General features: G+C 35.4%; 2 protein-coding genes across 2 annotated transcripts; both read right to left on the reverse strand.

The window, feature by feature from the left end:
• Window positions 1-1,041: 1,041 nt before the first annotated feature.
• Window positions 1,042-3,838, reverse strand: LOC111913914 (mitogen-activated protein kinase kinase 5). The gene has a single exon (XM_023909634.3). The coding sequence runs from the start codon at window positions 3,619-3,621 to the stop codon at window positions 2,614-2,616; it is 1,008 nt and encodes a 335-aa protein (XP_023765402.1). The 5' UTR covers window positions 3,622-3,838; the 3' UTR covers window positions 1,042-2,613.
• A 2,203-nt stretch (window positions 3,839-6,041) lies between these two features.
• Window positions 6,042-9,203, reverse strand: LOC111913913 (vacuolar cation/proton exchanger 3). Its single transcript, XM_023909633.3, has 10 exons — window positions 8,872-9,203; window positions 8,116-8,388; window positions 7,947-8,014; window positions 7,628-7,853; window positions 7,186-7,533; window positions 6,982-7,098; window positions 6,834-6,887; window positions 6,611-6,727; window positions 6,429-6,522; window positions 6,042-6,335 (listed from the first exon to the last, which is right to left on the reverse strand). Exons 2-10 carry the CDS (start codon window positions 8,386-8,388, stop codon window positions 6,325-6,327), a joined length of 1,308 nt encoding a protein of 435 aa, XP_023765401.1. The 5' UTR covers window positions 8,872-9,203; the 3' UTR covers window positions 6,042-6,324.
• Window positions 9,204-17,199: the final 7,996 nt, after the last annotated feature.

Genomic DNA, 17,199 nt, shown 5'->3' on the forward strand with positions numbered 1-17,199 from the left:
TTTTTTAATTTTTTTTTGTACAACTTTGTTAGATATGAAATATGTTTAGCTTATCAAGTTATACTTATTATCCGTATATACACAAATATAAATATAGAATAAAAAATGAATGTTTTAAGTAATAGATTAATGTCCAAACACATGTATATATGCATGATGATTATAATGTAGTTAATGCTTCAGTTTCCTCGGAAATGCGTAGGAACTTCCGAGGGATTTCCTAGGAACATAATTTCTTTTTTCATTTTTCGGGGTTCAAACGCAATTTTTTTAGTTTCCTTTTATGTACAAAACACGTCTAGCTTACCAAGTTATACTTATAAAATAGTTGGAAAATACTAAATAATATTCTGTTTAGCAACTTCCGAGAGATTTCCTAGGAACGTAATTTCTTTTTTCATCTTTTGGGGTTCAAATGCCATTTTTTTTGTTTCCTTTTTATTACAACTTTGTTATACATAAAATACTTTTAGCTAACCAAGTTATACTCATAATCGACATATACACACAAATATAAATACAAAATAAAAAATGAATGTTTGAGTAATAGATTATGAAGGTGCAAACGTATGTATATATCACATTTAATTGAGTAAGATAAAAGTATTTAATGTATAACAAAGTCATTTAAAATATGGAACGAAAAAAAAGTTTAAACCCCGAAAAAAATAAACGAGTTTTAGTCTTAGGAAATCCCTTAGAAAGACTTACGTATTTGCAAGGAATTAGTGACAAATTTTGTATTCTGTAGGAAATCCCTCGGTATTTCTCACGTATTTCCAAACGATTTTCTAGGAACATAATCCATTTTTCAATTTTTTACTTCAAACGTCATTTTTTTCATTATATATTTTGTTCAACTTCATTATACATGAATTACTTTTATTTCACAAGTTATACACGATACATACATACATACATACATACATACATACATACGTACATACATACATGTACACTATGAACTCATTACTCAAAACACTCATTTACCATTATAAATCAATATGTATGTGTATGTGTATGTGTATAATATGCATAACTTGGTAAGACAAGTATTTAATGTATAAAAAAGTTGTCCAAAATACGAAACAAAAAAACGTGTAAACCTCGAAAAAATAGAAAACGGGTTTTGGTCCTAGGAAATCTCTTGGAAATACCTACGCAATTCCAATAGATTAGTGGCAAATTTTGTGTTGTCTAGGAAATTCCTTGGTATTTCCTAGATTTTTCCCAGGAAGGTAACTCATTTTTCATTTTTTGATGTTAAAACAACGTTTTTTTTTCGTTCTATATTTTGTTCAACTTCATCATACATTAGTTACTTTTATTTCACAAAATTATACAAAATATATACAAACATACATACGTGTGCACCATCACAACTCATTACCCAAAACATTATTTACCATTGTAAATTTATATGTATGTGTACATATGTATGGTTGTGTATATGTATAATACGTAACTTTGTAAGATAAAAGTATTTAATATGTAACAAAGTTGTACAAATATGGAATGAAAAAACAACGTTTGAACTTCAAAAAAAAAAACAAATAAAAAATTAGCCTAGGAAATCCCTCGGAATTACCTACACATTTCTAATTGATTAGTTACAAAATTTTTTATTTTTAATATTAGGATTATTTTTAGCATGTATGTGTATGTGTTAATAATAATAATAATAATAAAAATGATGATTATTTTGGTAAGAGACCTTGGATCGAAAATTTCCTAGGAAATCCCTCGGAAGTTTTGAGAAACTTCCTAGGAACCACTTAAATGAAACACTTATAACGTAAATGTGAGGCTCTTTGGCATATTCGAAAAAATGACATGATTCGTTTATAATAATAAATTGATAATAAAAAAACTACCAAAGAACTACCTAGGAACATTTAATATATATTTATTTTCTAGGAAAATCGTATGAACTTCTGAGGGATTTCCGATAACAAAGAATTCTTCGGTATTTCCTAAATGTGTTAACTTTATAAGTTTTTTTGTGTATCAAATTAATCACTTGGACCCTAAGACAATTGGTAAAAGTTTGACATGTCTAGTGAAAGACCTTGGTTTGAAACTTCCTAGAAACCACTTAAACGAAACACTTCACGTAGATGTGAGGCTCTTTGGCATATTGGAACAAAATGATATGACTTGTTTATAATAATAAACTAGTTGTGAGACTCATGTATTACATGGGTTAATTAAAAAAAATTAAATATATATTTATTTCCTAAGAAAAACCGAAAACGTATGAACGTTAAATATATATTTATTTCCTAAGAAAAGCGTAGGACTTCCTAGGACAAATAGTTCATCAGTATTTCCTATTTGATGCCAATGATCTTCTAAGGAAATATCAGAGACACGTTTTCCTCGGAAGTTCTTGATAATTTATAGGAAGTAGCGAAAATTTTGTGTTCCTAGGAAATTTTTGTAGGAAACCTCACCTTTTTCTAGTAGTGAGTTTGGATGTATTGTAAAAAGGAAGTGATTTTATATAATAATTTTTCGTTTCTATAACATTTTAAAACATAAATTGTTATGAATGAATAAAAATTGTGTACGGTCTATTCGCTGTAAAAGACATAGGCACTATTACCAGAAAACCTATATATCGAATGATTGTATTCGAGTAGAGGCACCCTCAAGGGAAATAGTTGTAGTCGTAGATATGTCTGCGATGGCTTCCCCTGTAACAAACGGGTGACCCAACAGCTGTGCTGCTGTCCATCTCTTTGCTGGATCCCTCTGCAAACACCGTCCCACAAAATCTTGAAACTCTGTGGAAGCAGTCGCCGGCGCTTTAGGTGGCGGACACATACAAATCGCCATCATAAGACTCGCCCAATCATCGGGACTTCCTACCTCAAACGGTAAAATCCCCATATACAATTCTAAAATGCTCACACCCATGCTCCAAATATCTCCAGCGTACCCGTCGTTTTTTCCCTGGTTCAGGTCGGTGTTTATTCTTTCGGGGCACATGTAAGCAATCGTACCCACTGAATCTTTACAAGGATGCGTCGTCTGTTCCAAGATCCTCGTAACCCCGGAAATCGCAATCTTCACTTCTTTTTTGGAATTAATTAAGAGATTTGAAGGTTTGATATGACGATGGGCGATGTTATTCCGGTGGAGGTAGTGGAGACCGGAGAGAATCTGACGGGTGAGGTCGGCCAAAGAGGATTCGTCGGACAAGTGCGTGCCTTGAAGAGATCCACAGTTCATGTATTCAAGAAGAACCTGAATATTCTCACCATCACGATCAAACACGTCATGACACTTGACGATGTTGATGTTATCGATGCCATGCAGGAGCTTGATTTGAAGAAGGATCTGGCGGCGGAAATCATCATCGTGGTTTCCGTAGATTACCTTGAGAGCGAAGTGGGTGGCGGTGGGGCGGTGGAGGACCTTGTAGACGGGACCCCAGGAGCCGTTTCCGATTCTGATGAAGTCTGACAAGTCAAGGTGTTGTTGGTTTGACATAGGGGCGGCGGAGGGTGGGAGAGGACTATGAACGGCGATATCCGTTGGTGTTTGGATTAGATGATGTGGATGTATATGCATGTATTTATAACCAGATGAAAAAGTGAGAAACAGAAGAAGTAACATAAGAAAATGGTTTATAGGGTTTGAAGTTTCTGAGAAGAAGAGTTCATGAAGACGAAGCGTGGAAGATGATATTCAAATGTGTTTGGGAGACAGTGGAAGTCATTGAAAGAAATGATCTTGTTGTAGGTCCAAGAAATATTTGTTTAATAACAATAAACCCCATTTGTCTATCTTTTTTTAGATTTCCATAATTGACCGACACCTAAAATCTTTTCGTTATCATTTACACAAGTATTTTTCGTTACTCCTACATCTACCTCCCATAACATATATATTTTCTACTAATATAAAACCATTTATACAAGAACTTATACACTATTTACAACACTTTGTAAACTTTGACACAATCAGCTACAAATTATATATACATTGAATAATAAAAAATTATATCAACCAAAATAACAGGCGGTGTTTGGTCTTGTTTATTTTAGGTATTTATTAGTTTTCTTTTTGATTTGAACCTTCGACTTCAAAGAGGAAGACAACATCGGATAGTGTTGGGCTAGAAATCTTTTGTTATGTGGTCATCGTTAATATATAAATCTTTTGAGTGTCCAGATAAAATAAAGTAAACAAACTTATTGATGTAAATAACATGTTTTGATAAATTATGTTCTTCTAACTTACTTACAGAGTTTGTTTGGGTCGAAACAAAATTACGCTCCTACCGTTGTTTGTTTTAGCGCATATTGTTTTTACAACAATACTTCATCCATGATTGTTTGTGTTTTTAGTGCAATAAAAACATGGAATATCTTTTGAACTTAGAAATGACATATGAAACCGATTTGATCTAGATTTGAAAAACAATTTTCACACCATACATTGCCTCAATCACCACGTCTCTCCTTCCCCTTGCTCTCGGGTGTGTTTTGAGGATGGAAAGTTTTGAAGACATATCTTCTTCTTATCCAATCATCAGACACATGAACTTTGTGTTTAGTGTTAATATGAACTTTTTTTTTAATAGAACTTGTAAATACTACATTGGTATTTGAATTGAGTTGTTTTACAAAATTTATTTAGAAAAAAAATATTAGTGTGAACTCCATTTTAATATGTATCCGAGTTTGATATTTAGTCCTTGAAAATCATATCAAAGACTCATATAACGAAAAGGGAGTCAAAGGAAACATATTTGCGAGTAAATGAGATGATGTCAAAATTTGATATCTAGTCCCTAAATCTTATCATGTATTGATACGACGTTAAATAAGTAAAATGAAGAAAATATATTTGACTGAATTATACGGTGTAACAGATTGATTTTCTATCTATGATATTGCCATTTATTATATGGACAGATTGTCACTCTTATATACATACAAGAAAAAAATTACTATATAGGATTAGGTATTTAGGACTTACAAATGATTAGCTAAACCTATCCATAATGTCATTAGAGACTACTTATTAACAATTGAAGTGTTTATTTTCTAACATTGTATATTAATTGCTTACCTTATAACTACATGAATTTATTTTCACCATGGTTTTTTCTATTATTCATATACAATAATACGTGTTCACATAGCTATTGTTTACCTTTCAGCCATAAAGTATCACTTAAACTATATACACTATTTTGTTTTATCATGAATACTATATACCTTACAACCACATGTATTTACTTTTAATGTGTTATTTTCTATCATTTAGATACAAAAAAGTTTTAATACGAGTCACACATAATCATTAAAATTATGTTTAAACACTTTTAACAGACACATCATGCATTTTTTCTATCGACGAGTATTATTTACCATATAGTCACATGAAATAATGACAATCATCTTTTTGTTAATTTTGAATTTACTTATAAATGAATTATATACTTTATTAAAAAACAAAAAATAATAATGAAAATTAAAGGTGACCATTTCCTAGATAAGAAGAGATTCTAAGAAAATTACGTGGAATTGCTTTGACAAAAAGAAAGTGAAGGATGTGGGGTGAATACCTTTTGGTCTAGTAATTCCCGAATACTATAAAACAAATGTCGTATTTTTCGATCAACTTTTTTTTAATGATAACACTGTGTGTCATCTCATGTTTCTTTACACTGCTTTATATACGTTATGCAAACAACTATCCATTTCTTAGGTAAAAAAAACTTAACAGTAAACGAAACATGAAGTGTTGAACACATTTATATAAAACATATTCATTAAAGTAATCATAAATATATAAAATTTTAATAACAAAATCAAAATTTTCAGATATCCGATAATTTGTAAAATGGCATCCGAACCCAAATACGATAATTCAGATATCCAAAATTCCAGATTTTTGAAAGTAAAACCACATAGAAACAAACAAAACGCAGACCAAACCCGAACCCAATTTTTCGAGAAATAATTTTAACCTAACATTAAAATCGAAACTTAACACACGTACTAAATTGATTGTTTACCAAAAAATCGAACCAAAAAAGAAGTTTATTAAATGTATAGCATTAAACTGTGTTGTATGAAACGGAAACATGCGGATTTTTACATGTACTTGACAATGGATAACAGAACAGTTAAAAGAAAACATGTGACGCAGGCTCGGCTTCATTTCATAAATCATTTTGACGGTTTTACCCTCAGCCTTACTACACACCATATCCTTCCTTTTTGATGCTCTTTCCCATATGAACATATACATGTGTAGCCTCCCCTCACAAAATTACAACACTTCACTTCATCATCTCCACCCTACCTAGTCATCATCTACATAAACAATTTCAAAACCAAGTTAAATCAAATCTTTAAATATATACACAAAGTTGTTATATATGAAAATTTAAAAATAACGACACTCACCAGATTTATTATCAATGTGTACAAAGAAACTTGCAGCCACAATGAGATAACACAGAATTAGCATCAACCCTTTGAAGTAATTTGATGTTCCTTCCTACACTCACACACACACACACCAAATCATTACTTATAAACTTATCCAATAAACACAGAGAGAGAGAGAGAGAAACTGAATTAAATACCTGTAGCATAAATGCCACGACTAACACTGTGATAAAGAGAGAAGCAGTTTCAAAGAGCTGAAAATTCAAGTCCATTGGTTGACCCATGATCCACCCCACAACCACACAAAATGGGATCTACACGTGAAAAAGAAAGAAAATATATATCACATTACATTATTAATATTTATTAAGGTTATTGTAATGTTAGAAACAATAAGAAGAAAAGGGTTCATGGTATTACCACAAACATTGATATCTGAGTTGAAGATCCAATTGCTACTCCAAGTGTGATGTCCTATAAATAAAAAAGGGTTACATATAAATATATAATCAACTGTTGCTAATAAACTCATTATTGTGAAATTAGCTTTTTGATAATATACACTTACAAGCTTGTCTTTCATGGCAAACATTATGGCACTTGCATGTTCAGCAGCATTACCAACAATAGGAAGCAAGATTACACTAATAAAAGACACTGGCATATTCCATGAGTCTGATGCACCCTGAAAAATTACAATAAACATTAACTTAAATCATCTAAATCTATGGAAGACAAAATGTATAAAACTTAAAATAGTATGAAATGTAACCTGAATGGCATCAACAAGATATCCAGATAATACAGACACCCACAATGTTAAAATGGTAAGCCAAGCAATTGCTTCCCACATAGTAATTTCAGGGGCCTCTTCTTCCTCAGGTTCATCACCATCATTTTCTCTTTCCTCATCAACAGAATCATAAAGATTAGCATGACTCTTAAGCTGGAAGAAAAGATAGCTTGCATATGCCACCAACATGATACAGCTACTGAATCTTGAAAGTGCTAATTCTGATTTCCCAAAATGAACTTCTGTATGTGTAAAATGAAGAACAGCTGGAAATAGGATTCCCATTACAGCCATCAGCAGCAGCCCTGAACTAACTATTGCAGCTGTCTGTAAACACAAATGATGACTAAATGAGTGATTCCAGAGATCTAAATTCCAACATACAAAGGAATGGAATTAGATTCGAAAAATGGTGAATTACCTGGTTGAAACGTTGAACTTTTGGATAATGCACAATGCCACCAGTAAAGAAAGCACAACCAAGAACTAACAGCATGTTTGATAAGATGGATCCTAACAATGATTGTTGAACAACCCTAATCATCCCGTTTTTTAATGCATATATTGAAATAATCATTTCTGTTGCATTGCCAAATGTGGCATTTAGCAGACCTCCAACTGTGTTCCCTGTATAACATGCAAGCTGCCTGAAACATATGAAAAAAAGAGTTGATATATACAGCATATTCAAGAAGAAAGGAAAAGAAAACCAAAGAAATGAAGAAATTCTTAGTTCTTACTCAGTTGCATAACCTAGCCGTTCAGCTAAAGGTGTAATTCCCAGTAAGCTGAAAAAGAAAACCCATCCCTGAAAAGAAAAGTTGAAGATGAAGAGTACATTAAGATCAAAATTTTCAGTTTCAGAGTCATGGAGAAGAAGCTTAAAAAGAGATGAGAGAAGATTCTTACATGTCGTCCTGTCATGTAGTGCATCAATACTGCCAGAGGTCCGAAGGGAAGCAAGACATTGATCTTTGCTTTGAATAAGACAACATACACGCTATGGAAAGCGGTGAATTGAAGCTTTCTGAGGGTGCGGAATTTGGGGACAGATGTATGAGATGATGTCTCGAATTGAAAAGATTGCTTTGCACCTGCGGATTGTGATAAAGTTAACGGGCTCTCTTCGTCAGATTCAAAATCAATCTTCTCTAGTGTTGATTCCATCTTGCTAGATCCCATCTGCAAGGTTGATAAACTCTGTAGTTAACTGGATTGATTGAAGATGGATTCGCTAATTTCTGCATCCGACAGCTTAATGGCGTGCAAATTTCTACCATTAACGGATCCTAAATCATGGTATGGACTTTGAAATTGGTAATTTTTAGAATATACGCTATCGTGAACAGTAGACGCAGAGTAGACTATGTGCGAATAATGTCTAAGATTAAGTGTAAACTAGAAACAAGGTGCAATAATACATAAAAACAACTTGAGAGCAAAACAGTAATGAAATCAAACAACAATGCCCACATCTGACGGAGAAATATAAGTGATCTTGAAGCAAAAAAGGACAGATCTTGTTATCGTTGAAGTAAAGACAAAATCCAAACTTAAAGTTGCGAAAGATGATGTGCAAACCAATAAGAGACGAAGTGGGTTGAATGCAAGATGGGTGATTCACAGATCAAGGGAAGTAAGTAACCAGAAATTAAGCGAACTCACCTTGACTACTCAAAGTCGAAGGAAGAAGGTTGAAGATGGTGAAGTCCAAGTGAGATTTAAATCCATAAGCAGATCACATGATGCGGTAAGTGAAATCTTGACAGCAAATTCGTAAAACGGATCAATGATTGGTGAAAGGTAATAAACTAATTGAAATTAGGAGAAAAATCGAAAACTGAAAGAGGGTTTGATTTGAAAGAAGAAGAAGAAAGGTATTAAGGTAGAGATTAGAGAAGAGGGAGGGCGGAGATTGGTGGGGTGTTGAAGTGGGCAAGGCGGCACGTAGGAGCAGAAGCCAGGAGGAAGCTTCCTCCTTATCGTGAGAGTTCTTAATCTTTCAACTTAAAATAAATAAATAAATAAATATAGTTTTTTTAGAGGTATTGATCAAGAATTCAACGGTGGAGATTAGTTGTAATTGAGATTGGGGTCATGGATTTGACTCATGAAGGTGGTCAACGGTTGGTTAGAACATGAAGAAAGTGTTACAACTTACAAGTTGGGTCTTTTGTGTGTTTTCTTACAAGTTAAAACCATTAAAATATGTTTTGGAATTTGGAATGAATATAATATAATAATACCAAAATAGCATGTTAAGAATCTTTGGAATAAACATTTGTGTTGAAAAATAAGATCATCTTATAATGATACCAAACAAAAAGATTACAAGGTTTCTAAGTTACATGAAATATGAGACGAAGGATTTTTTGTAAATAGAATTAGAAAATAGATTTTATGTTTGAACGTAGGAAACATCTTATTTACGATATCAAAGTTATTCTAAAATAGTGTTCGATAAAGAAACAAAAATCTAAAAAGAGCAAAAAAGCAAAGATTAAAATAGTGTTTGGATAAAGAAATAAAAATCTATAAAAAAATAAAAAATAAAAACAAAGACAGTGTTCTAGTTATCTGGTTTGATTTCATTTTAGAAACATGATTTGTCTTAAACTATTACCACTAATTACTTACATTAAGATATTTGGCTTAATAGATTGATTAAGATAAAATATTATGATTCATTGGTAGTGTTATTATACATAATCATAACATGTCGATGTCATTGTCAGCTTATCTAATGATGATATTAGGACCACACGAAAGATAAAGTAGTTGATGATATAGTTGTTATCTAATATGAATTGCACACTTATAATTGGTTATACGTTGGAAGCACCTATAAGAATAAATAAAGATTAATTGAAGATTATATGGGTTGTAGAAGTTTGATAGGGCTTTAGTCTTGGTGATTTAGCTATTGTTCATCTTTTTTATTGAGGTCTTCCCTTTCCTTTGATCAACAATTCCCTCATACCCATATCCTAAGAAAAGAAAAAAAATTCCTATCTCTTCATCACTAATTCCCATAATCCATATCCTAAGCAAGGAAAATGTGTATATGGTCTTTTAGGCCATGTCATGAATAAGGGGAGGGGCCCACGACCCACCCCCAAGTAAACTCAATATACACTCTATATAAGGATATAGTATTTGTCTTAAGCCCTAATGTGCCTCCTTGCTCTTGGCCATTTCTAGATGGTGTTCTAGGTCTTTTTCACAACACCACTTGAGTTTGAAATTGTCTTTAAATTACATAATTTAATAGTTTTAAACATATTTTAGTATTAAGTGCAGATAAAGCCCCAAAACAACAAACCACACAAATACATTTTTTAAAGGTATACAAGAGTATTACAATCTTATTAAGAGATAACAAACAAAGTGTCTTGAACAATTCCAAACCAAAGATGCAAATGAGTTTTCTAAATATCTTAAGCTTTGAAGCATCTAAGAGTCCAGGACTTGTAGATCTAGATCATTCACCTTGTTGTCCACCTCCTAGAGGTATAAAGTTTCCATCTTGGCAATCTCTCATGCTATATCTAGTTAGTTATGCATTTTATATGTTTTTGTTCCAAAACCTTGGATCTTGTGTGTATGATCTACTCCAAACCTCTTGATGATCATTTCTTGTTGTTTTGGGGTTTCTGAATCATAAAGTTGAGAGCCTGATCACCCCATCTATCCCATGCATAAGATCTTGAGCATTAGTGCATGTCATGGACTTAGGGCTTGGTTTATTATCCATTTATGGCATACAAATGGATAAAGTTAGAGACTTTATACGTTAAGTCGTCCCTATGATTCATAAATGAAAGTTTGAGGAGCTAACTTTATGTAATAAGAGCTTTATGGGATTTTTGGCATTCAGGCCTAGTACGAGAGACGTAATATATGTTATGCAGGGAATAGCTTATTTTCAACCCGTAACCACCCAAGCTCTACGTGTGAGAACATGTCACATAAAATATTATGTCAAAAGATTGGTAAAGTATCATATCTTTATGTAAGACATTATGCATCGTGTCCCATACGCTTCGGGTATAGGATCGATTGCAAATGCTATAATATTTACCATTCTAAAATTTTCCAAATGTCTAGCACATTAAGGGGGAAAAAGGACTAGAATTGTTTTTGACTAAAATAATTAAACAACTATCAAAGGACGATCCAAAGTTCGCTGAGGATTGGTTGCTTATGAGTAGTTGGGAGTATGGTATTGGATGGACCATATCGACATTATTATGAATAGATAAGATTCTATTAAGAATGAGTTGTCATATGGCAAATGTGGAAATGTTTCCATATTGGGAGTTGGATATTGAGAGTCTATGCCTAGATTAGAAACTTTTATGCAAGAAGGATGTTCAAAGGAATGCACTTTGAATGTGAGACTTCACGTCTAAAGAATTGTCTTGTAACAATTTCCGATAGAGTACTTTGTAATTTCATTGGCCAAGTCTTGGTGACTTTTGTGCTATGATTTTACAAAATGATCGTTGCATAAAATGTTAGAATCTAGCATATTCTAGTAGTGGCAAGAACCTTGTGTTCTTACACTAACAGTTAGGATTAAGGAATTGTGAAATGAGCATCATTGGAAAAGTTTTCAGTTGATCTATTTCGCAAAGCATGGACCATAGGAAACAAGGTGTGCATGCTTAGAGCATGGGTCAATTGTTGTTGTAATTCAAGTAATGAGTTGACTATCCGAAACATTAAACAATAATAATGAGTAATCAATATGGTGGATAAATAGAAGTGTTTTATTTACTCTCACAAGTTTGGGGTCATATAGGATTAAGTATTATTATTATGTTTCAGTTTGCATGTTTTGACTTCCCGAATAACTAGTTTATTCAAACATCCACAGTTGGTCATACGTTGGAAGTAAGTATGAAGGAAAACTGTCATGAATATGTCTGTAGATTGTCTGAAGTGTTTAGACATGGCACAAGTTTGCTGCAGAGTTCATGAATGCTTTGATAAGATTAGAGTATTGGATTAAACTCACGCTCACTTGGATCACTTCATGGTTTTATCACGAGTGATTAGTGAGACGATAATATTGTATATTCTTGAAACCGAGACATGTAAGTTGTTATTTGTTGGTCGGTTGCACATTGATAATAAGTAAACACACCAGTTACTTGGTGTTATAAAACTTATTGTTGTGTGTGATTCGATCAATAAATGCAAGCGAGCATTTGAGTCGAAGTTTATCCATTCCTTTTACCTAAAGTGGGATAAAAGCGATATCTGTGGGCCTCTCGATGATTTAGTGATGACACCTAAGCGCTTGGCCAAGCCGGGACTAAGTTGATGTGTTCAATTGTAGTCTGTTATCAGTCGTCATAAATCGGAAGTCGGGAAACAGTATAGAGAGAATGATTGAAATTCATGTCTTTTGTCTATACGATATCTTGAGAATGGAGGAATATATAATCCCTTATCTAGAGGACACGCTATCTGATAAGATCAGAGTTGACAACGGCTTTTGAAAGCTACGATTGCTGATCAGGTTCTGAAGTCATACGGAAAATAGTTATTAGACTTATCCAAGTGGGAGACTGTTAGATTAGTGTCTAAGTCCATAACTATTTTGGTATGTACTTGACCCGATTATGAGCATGGTCCTTTTGGGTTGCCTTCACCATAGCAATATGTAGGATGCATTAAGGAGAGAAAGGTTTAAATATGATATATTAATATATTATGAGAATAATATATTAAAGGAGAAATCATATTGTTTAATTAATATTAGTCAAGAATTAATTGATAATTAATTTTGTGGCTAAAAGAGATTAATTAAATTTAGGGGACTGGACTGCAATTATTGGATAATTGAGTTATTGGGCTAAGGAATGCTAAAGGAATAAGGGGTGAACGAAATTGTGATGGAAGCCCATCATATTTTCGTCCATGGCCTTATCCAGAAGGTTCCATGGGCTGCTTAGAGTTTAAGCTGTCCATTAGGGTTTTGACTGAAACCCTAGCAGCCCACACAAGTATATAAAGGACCCCTTAGGCCCCAAAAACGTGGACAACTGATTCTCTAGGGTTTCCAGCCGTTTTTGGTGCCTCCCCTCTCTTCCCTGTTCATCCAAGTTGCTTAGTGGTGTTTGTGACTCCATTAGAGGTGCATCATTTGAGGCACTAAGCTTTTGAAGCCAATCCAGGCAAGGAATTGATTGTTATTGCTATATAACAACCAAAGGTAATTCTATAAACCCTAATTCAGTTTATAATATGTTAGATCTAAGTTTGTTAGTCTTGGATTCAAAGCATGTATAATAGAGAAACCTATATCCAAGCATTAGGGTTTGTATGAGCACATAGGATTGTTCTTATGCATAAAACCCGTTAATAGGGTCATGTGTCGAACGGGCACACAAGTTCTAGGCGTCTCGGGTTTTGTCCCGTGTATCACTGTCGCTGATACTTGGACCGATAGAGTCGACGCAGATCTATAGAGGGTCCTGAGTGTTTCTGAGTAGAGTACCTTTCATGAATGGATTCTCACGAGGCATTTCTATAATCGCCTAACATATACTAGTCATGTATAATTAAGGTGGAGAGGACTGTTGACTGAGCGACTCCACCCTAAATCCACAACCAAACGAGGAACAGGAAATGAGGCGGCATTCACTCACTCTAGGTCTATCCATCTCAATTATACATGGTCGTAACATATATATCTAGCCATTATAGTTTTACCTGATGAAATTTTAAATTTTATAACAGTGCTGTGACTTTCGCCTTAATGGGGAAGTATTAACATTTAGAATTAGCCTTTTAATGTTTTCGGTTAGTTATCTGAGATTGAGAGACGTACCAAAAATCTACCGGGTTCCTTGATGCTTTTCCCCAAGCATTAGAGTTAGACTCCTCCTGGGTCCTTGTCTTTTCTTTCCATTGGGCAATCTCGCTTTAGGTGCCCAATCTCACCACATAGGTGGCATACTTGATTGATTGTCACATTGGTGGTTGATGTAATAAAATCAACCGGGGTTCTGCAGACACGAGCAGTATGCCCCTTCATGTTGCACCTAGCACAATAGAGTTCCCGACATATACCATGATGATGGTAGCTACATTTGCTGCAGTGGGGAAGGTTTCCTAGGTATGGTCTTCTTGAAGTCGGAATGGAAGAGCTGGCAGGGGTATTAACTGTCTCAGCTCGTTGCCCTTCGAAAGGTCCTTGAGCCGATGTACTTCCTTCCTCGATCTTGAGTTTTCTCTTCAGTGGATTTGTTTGAGGTTCTTGGGTGGCTGGGTGTAACACCGTAAAAATTAAAACAATTTTTCAAATTTGAAAACACATTTTAAATAAAACCATTCATTCATAAAATGTCATAACATCATGTTTTTAAATCACGAATGTCTCCCAAGATCAAAAATACATCCAATCCCATATGTGTGTACGAATCAAGCCGGCGCCTTCCCGCGGTCATCACTAGTACCTGAAACACATAACACTGAACACTGTAAGCTTAAGCTTAGTGAGTTCCCCAACATACCACACTAATCACATAATAGCCACTCGAGGCTGTAACTCTGTTGACCCTCTGGTTAATGTGTCTCAATGAGGCCCTCCAGCCCCAACTCTCTGTGGGTCCTCTGGCCCTAACTCTAGGGACCCGAAAGTCCCAACTCTGTAACTCTGAATCATGCATATCACATACCACATAAATCACAACACATAATAACATGCAATCACACTGGCATATAACTCTATAATACTCTGTCTCTTAACTCTATTACCACAACAGGTAAAGTATAGTGAGAAGACTCACCTCGGGTATCTCAGTAAATCTCTGACTCGGTAACGTTGGCCTAGCCTCCGCCTAATCATATGAAAATAACACTCTATTTAATATAACTTTCAAAGGCTAGACTATGTTCTCTTATGACACTCTCAGAAGGGTAAAAGACCATTTTACCCTTCTCATAGCTCAAAGGCGCCACATTAGACCATACCCTAAAAGTCAACCAAAAGTCAACTCTCCGGGTTACGCTGCGCGTACCAGATGTGTACGTTGGGCGTACACGGCTGCACCATAGAATCGGGGAGCGCCACCCAGTACGCGGCGCGTACTAGGGATTACACCCGGCGTACTCCCCTGCTTCAACCCTTTTGCTCTTGAGGTCTTAAACAGTTAAGACCTACGTCCATATTTTAGATCTGACCCCTTCTAAGCCCCTTAATCCATAAAGTTGATGACTTTAAGCCTTTGCATGGCTGAACAAGTCACTAACTCCCAAAATGATCCAACCTTCAACTCTAGAAGGCTTAAAACACATGCATGACTCCAAAGTAACATCCAAGATGGGAAGTTTATGGCTCTACATCACTAATAACACTGAAAAGGGACAGATCTCGGACCATGGAGCACTCTACACTCATAAAGTCTCCACCTTTGGGGTTTTTAGCCCTAAAAGGACACATACAACAACAGCCAAAAGAAGAGGAAAGTTTTGAACTTTATACCTCCAAGAGTAGCTCTTTCATCTGTAGATCCCAGATCCAAAATGGCACCTCAAGCTTTAGCCTCCAAGATCTCTTTTCCTCCTTCTTCTCCAAGCCACTAAAGCACCAACAAGCTCAAATCAACACTCTCTCTCACTCTAAGAACGATGGGGCTCTCTTTTAGGGTTTCACTCACTGACATGGAGGCTAAGGAATGAGCCTTAACACCTTTTAAATAGTGCACAAGGAGGATTAGGGTTTTTGCACCTGGGCCGGGTATGCCCGACGTAACTCTAGGTACGCCCAGCGTACCTTGGCGACTCTGCATCCAAATTAAGCGCATGAGTACGCGCAGCGTACCCCTCTGGTACGCCCAGCGTACTCACTTGCTACACATCCTCCACTCAAGGAATAAACATGACAATTCAATAAAGAACAAGGATGAAAGAAATGCACCTGAATCTCGGGGTGTTACACTGGGTATGCAGAGATTGGTTGCTGCTGTCCATTACTTGGATCCGAATTTCCGATGGGGATCTTACTAACATTGGCGTTGTTAGCATTCAGTTGAGCCATGACAGCTGCTACGGCTGCCGAGACTGCAGCTTGGAACGTAGCTTCATCGAATAGGAGAGTCGGTTTCTTGCCGGCGGATGGGTTACGCTTCTTCGGAGGCATGGTTTTTCCTACACGGAAAGGAACAAAAGCTGACGAGAGACGATGGTTAACCCTGGACGTATCAATCCTTACTATATTAGGCATAAATTTTTCCCGTGCTTCGGATACTGGTTATCTGAGTATCGACCTACATCCCTATGATGTAGTCCGGGTATCAAGGTGGGAGTATGAGTATCGGAAAAAGCCATAAGATGGGAGTCGTTCCTACTAAGTTACCTTTATACTAGGAAAGGTTTCACTCTCCGGCCTGGAAAGATCTGAGAACAGTTCGGAACGAAGACCGCAGGAAGAAAGGCTCATCAAAACTTATGGCTAAACAACCTCAATAGAGGTGTGGGTATCCGCTCTAAGCGTATTACTTGCAACGGGAAAAAGACGATTTACCTAACACATAGCGTGAGTAGTGTAATCACTAACTCACTAAATTGTATTATTTTATAGGTGTATTAACATGACGAACACGAGGAAAAGACTCTTCTCGGGTTCCATGTATTGGCTCCCTCTGTCTACCTCGTATCTTTGACTGGGACCGGCGTTGGTTTCCTTCGGGTAGTTACCTAGGGCTCTCTTCTCATATAGACATATTGAATTTCTACTCCGTCTTACTTCCGATTCCGACTCTGGGTGTCATCACTTCATGATGGATGACTGGAAATCTCGGAAATTTAGGCGAATTTCTCACCGATGTCCCTAAAAAGATATAGGCACTTGGTGATTTCAATAGTCTCGACCTAGTTCATTTATTTCCGAACTGGAAATCTTCTCAATGAACCTCTTCGGGGTCTGAATCAACCCTTCTGCCGAGTACCGAAGTGGATAGGGTTTTCTACAGGGTTCGT

This window comes from Lactuca sativa, chromosome 1, assembly GCF_002870075.4.
Source record: "Lactuca sativa cultivar Salinas chromosome 1, Lsat_Salinas_v11, whole genome shotgun sequence".
Taxonomy (NCBI): Eukaryota; Viridiplantae; Streptophyta; class Magnoliopsida; order Asterales; family Asteraceae; genus Lactuca; species Lactuca sativa.

Bases quoted from the DNA above. Each gene is read 5' to 3' on its own strand.
- LOC111913914 (XM_023909634.3), bottom strand. From the start codon at position 3,621: ATGTTACTTCTTCTGTTTCTCACTTTTTCATCTGGTTATAAATACATG.
- LOC111913913 (XM_023909633.3), bottom strand. From the start codon at position 8,388: ATGGGATCTAGCAAGATGGAATCAACACTAGAGAAGATTGATTTTGAA. The intron at 7,534-7,627 runs GTAATTCACCAT...TTGTGTTTACAG, and splicing joins AAGTTCAACGTTTCAACCAG to ACAGCTGCAATAGTTAGTTC. The intron at 6,523-6,610 runs GTATTTAATTCA...GTGTGAGTGTAG, and splicing joins TCGTGGCATTTATGCTACAG to GAAGGAACATCAAATTACTT.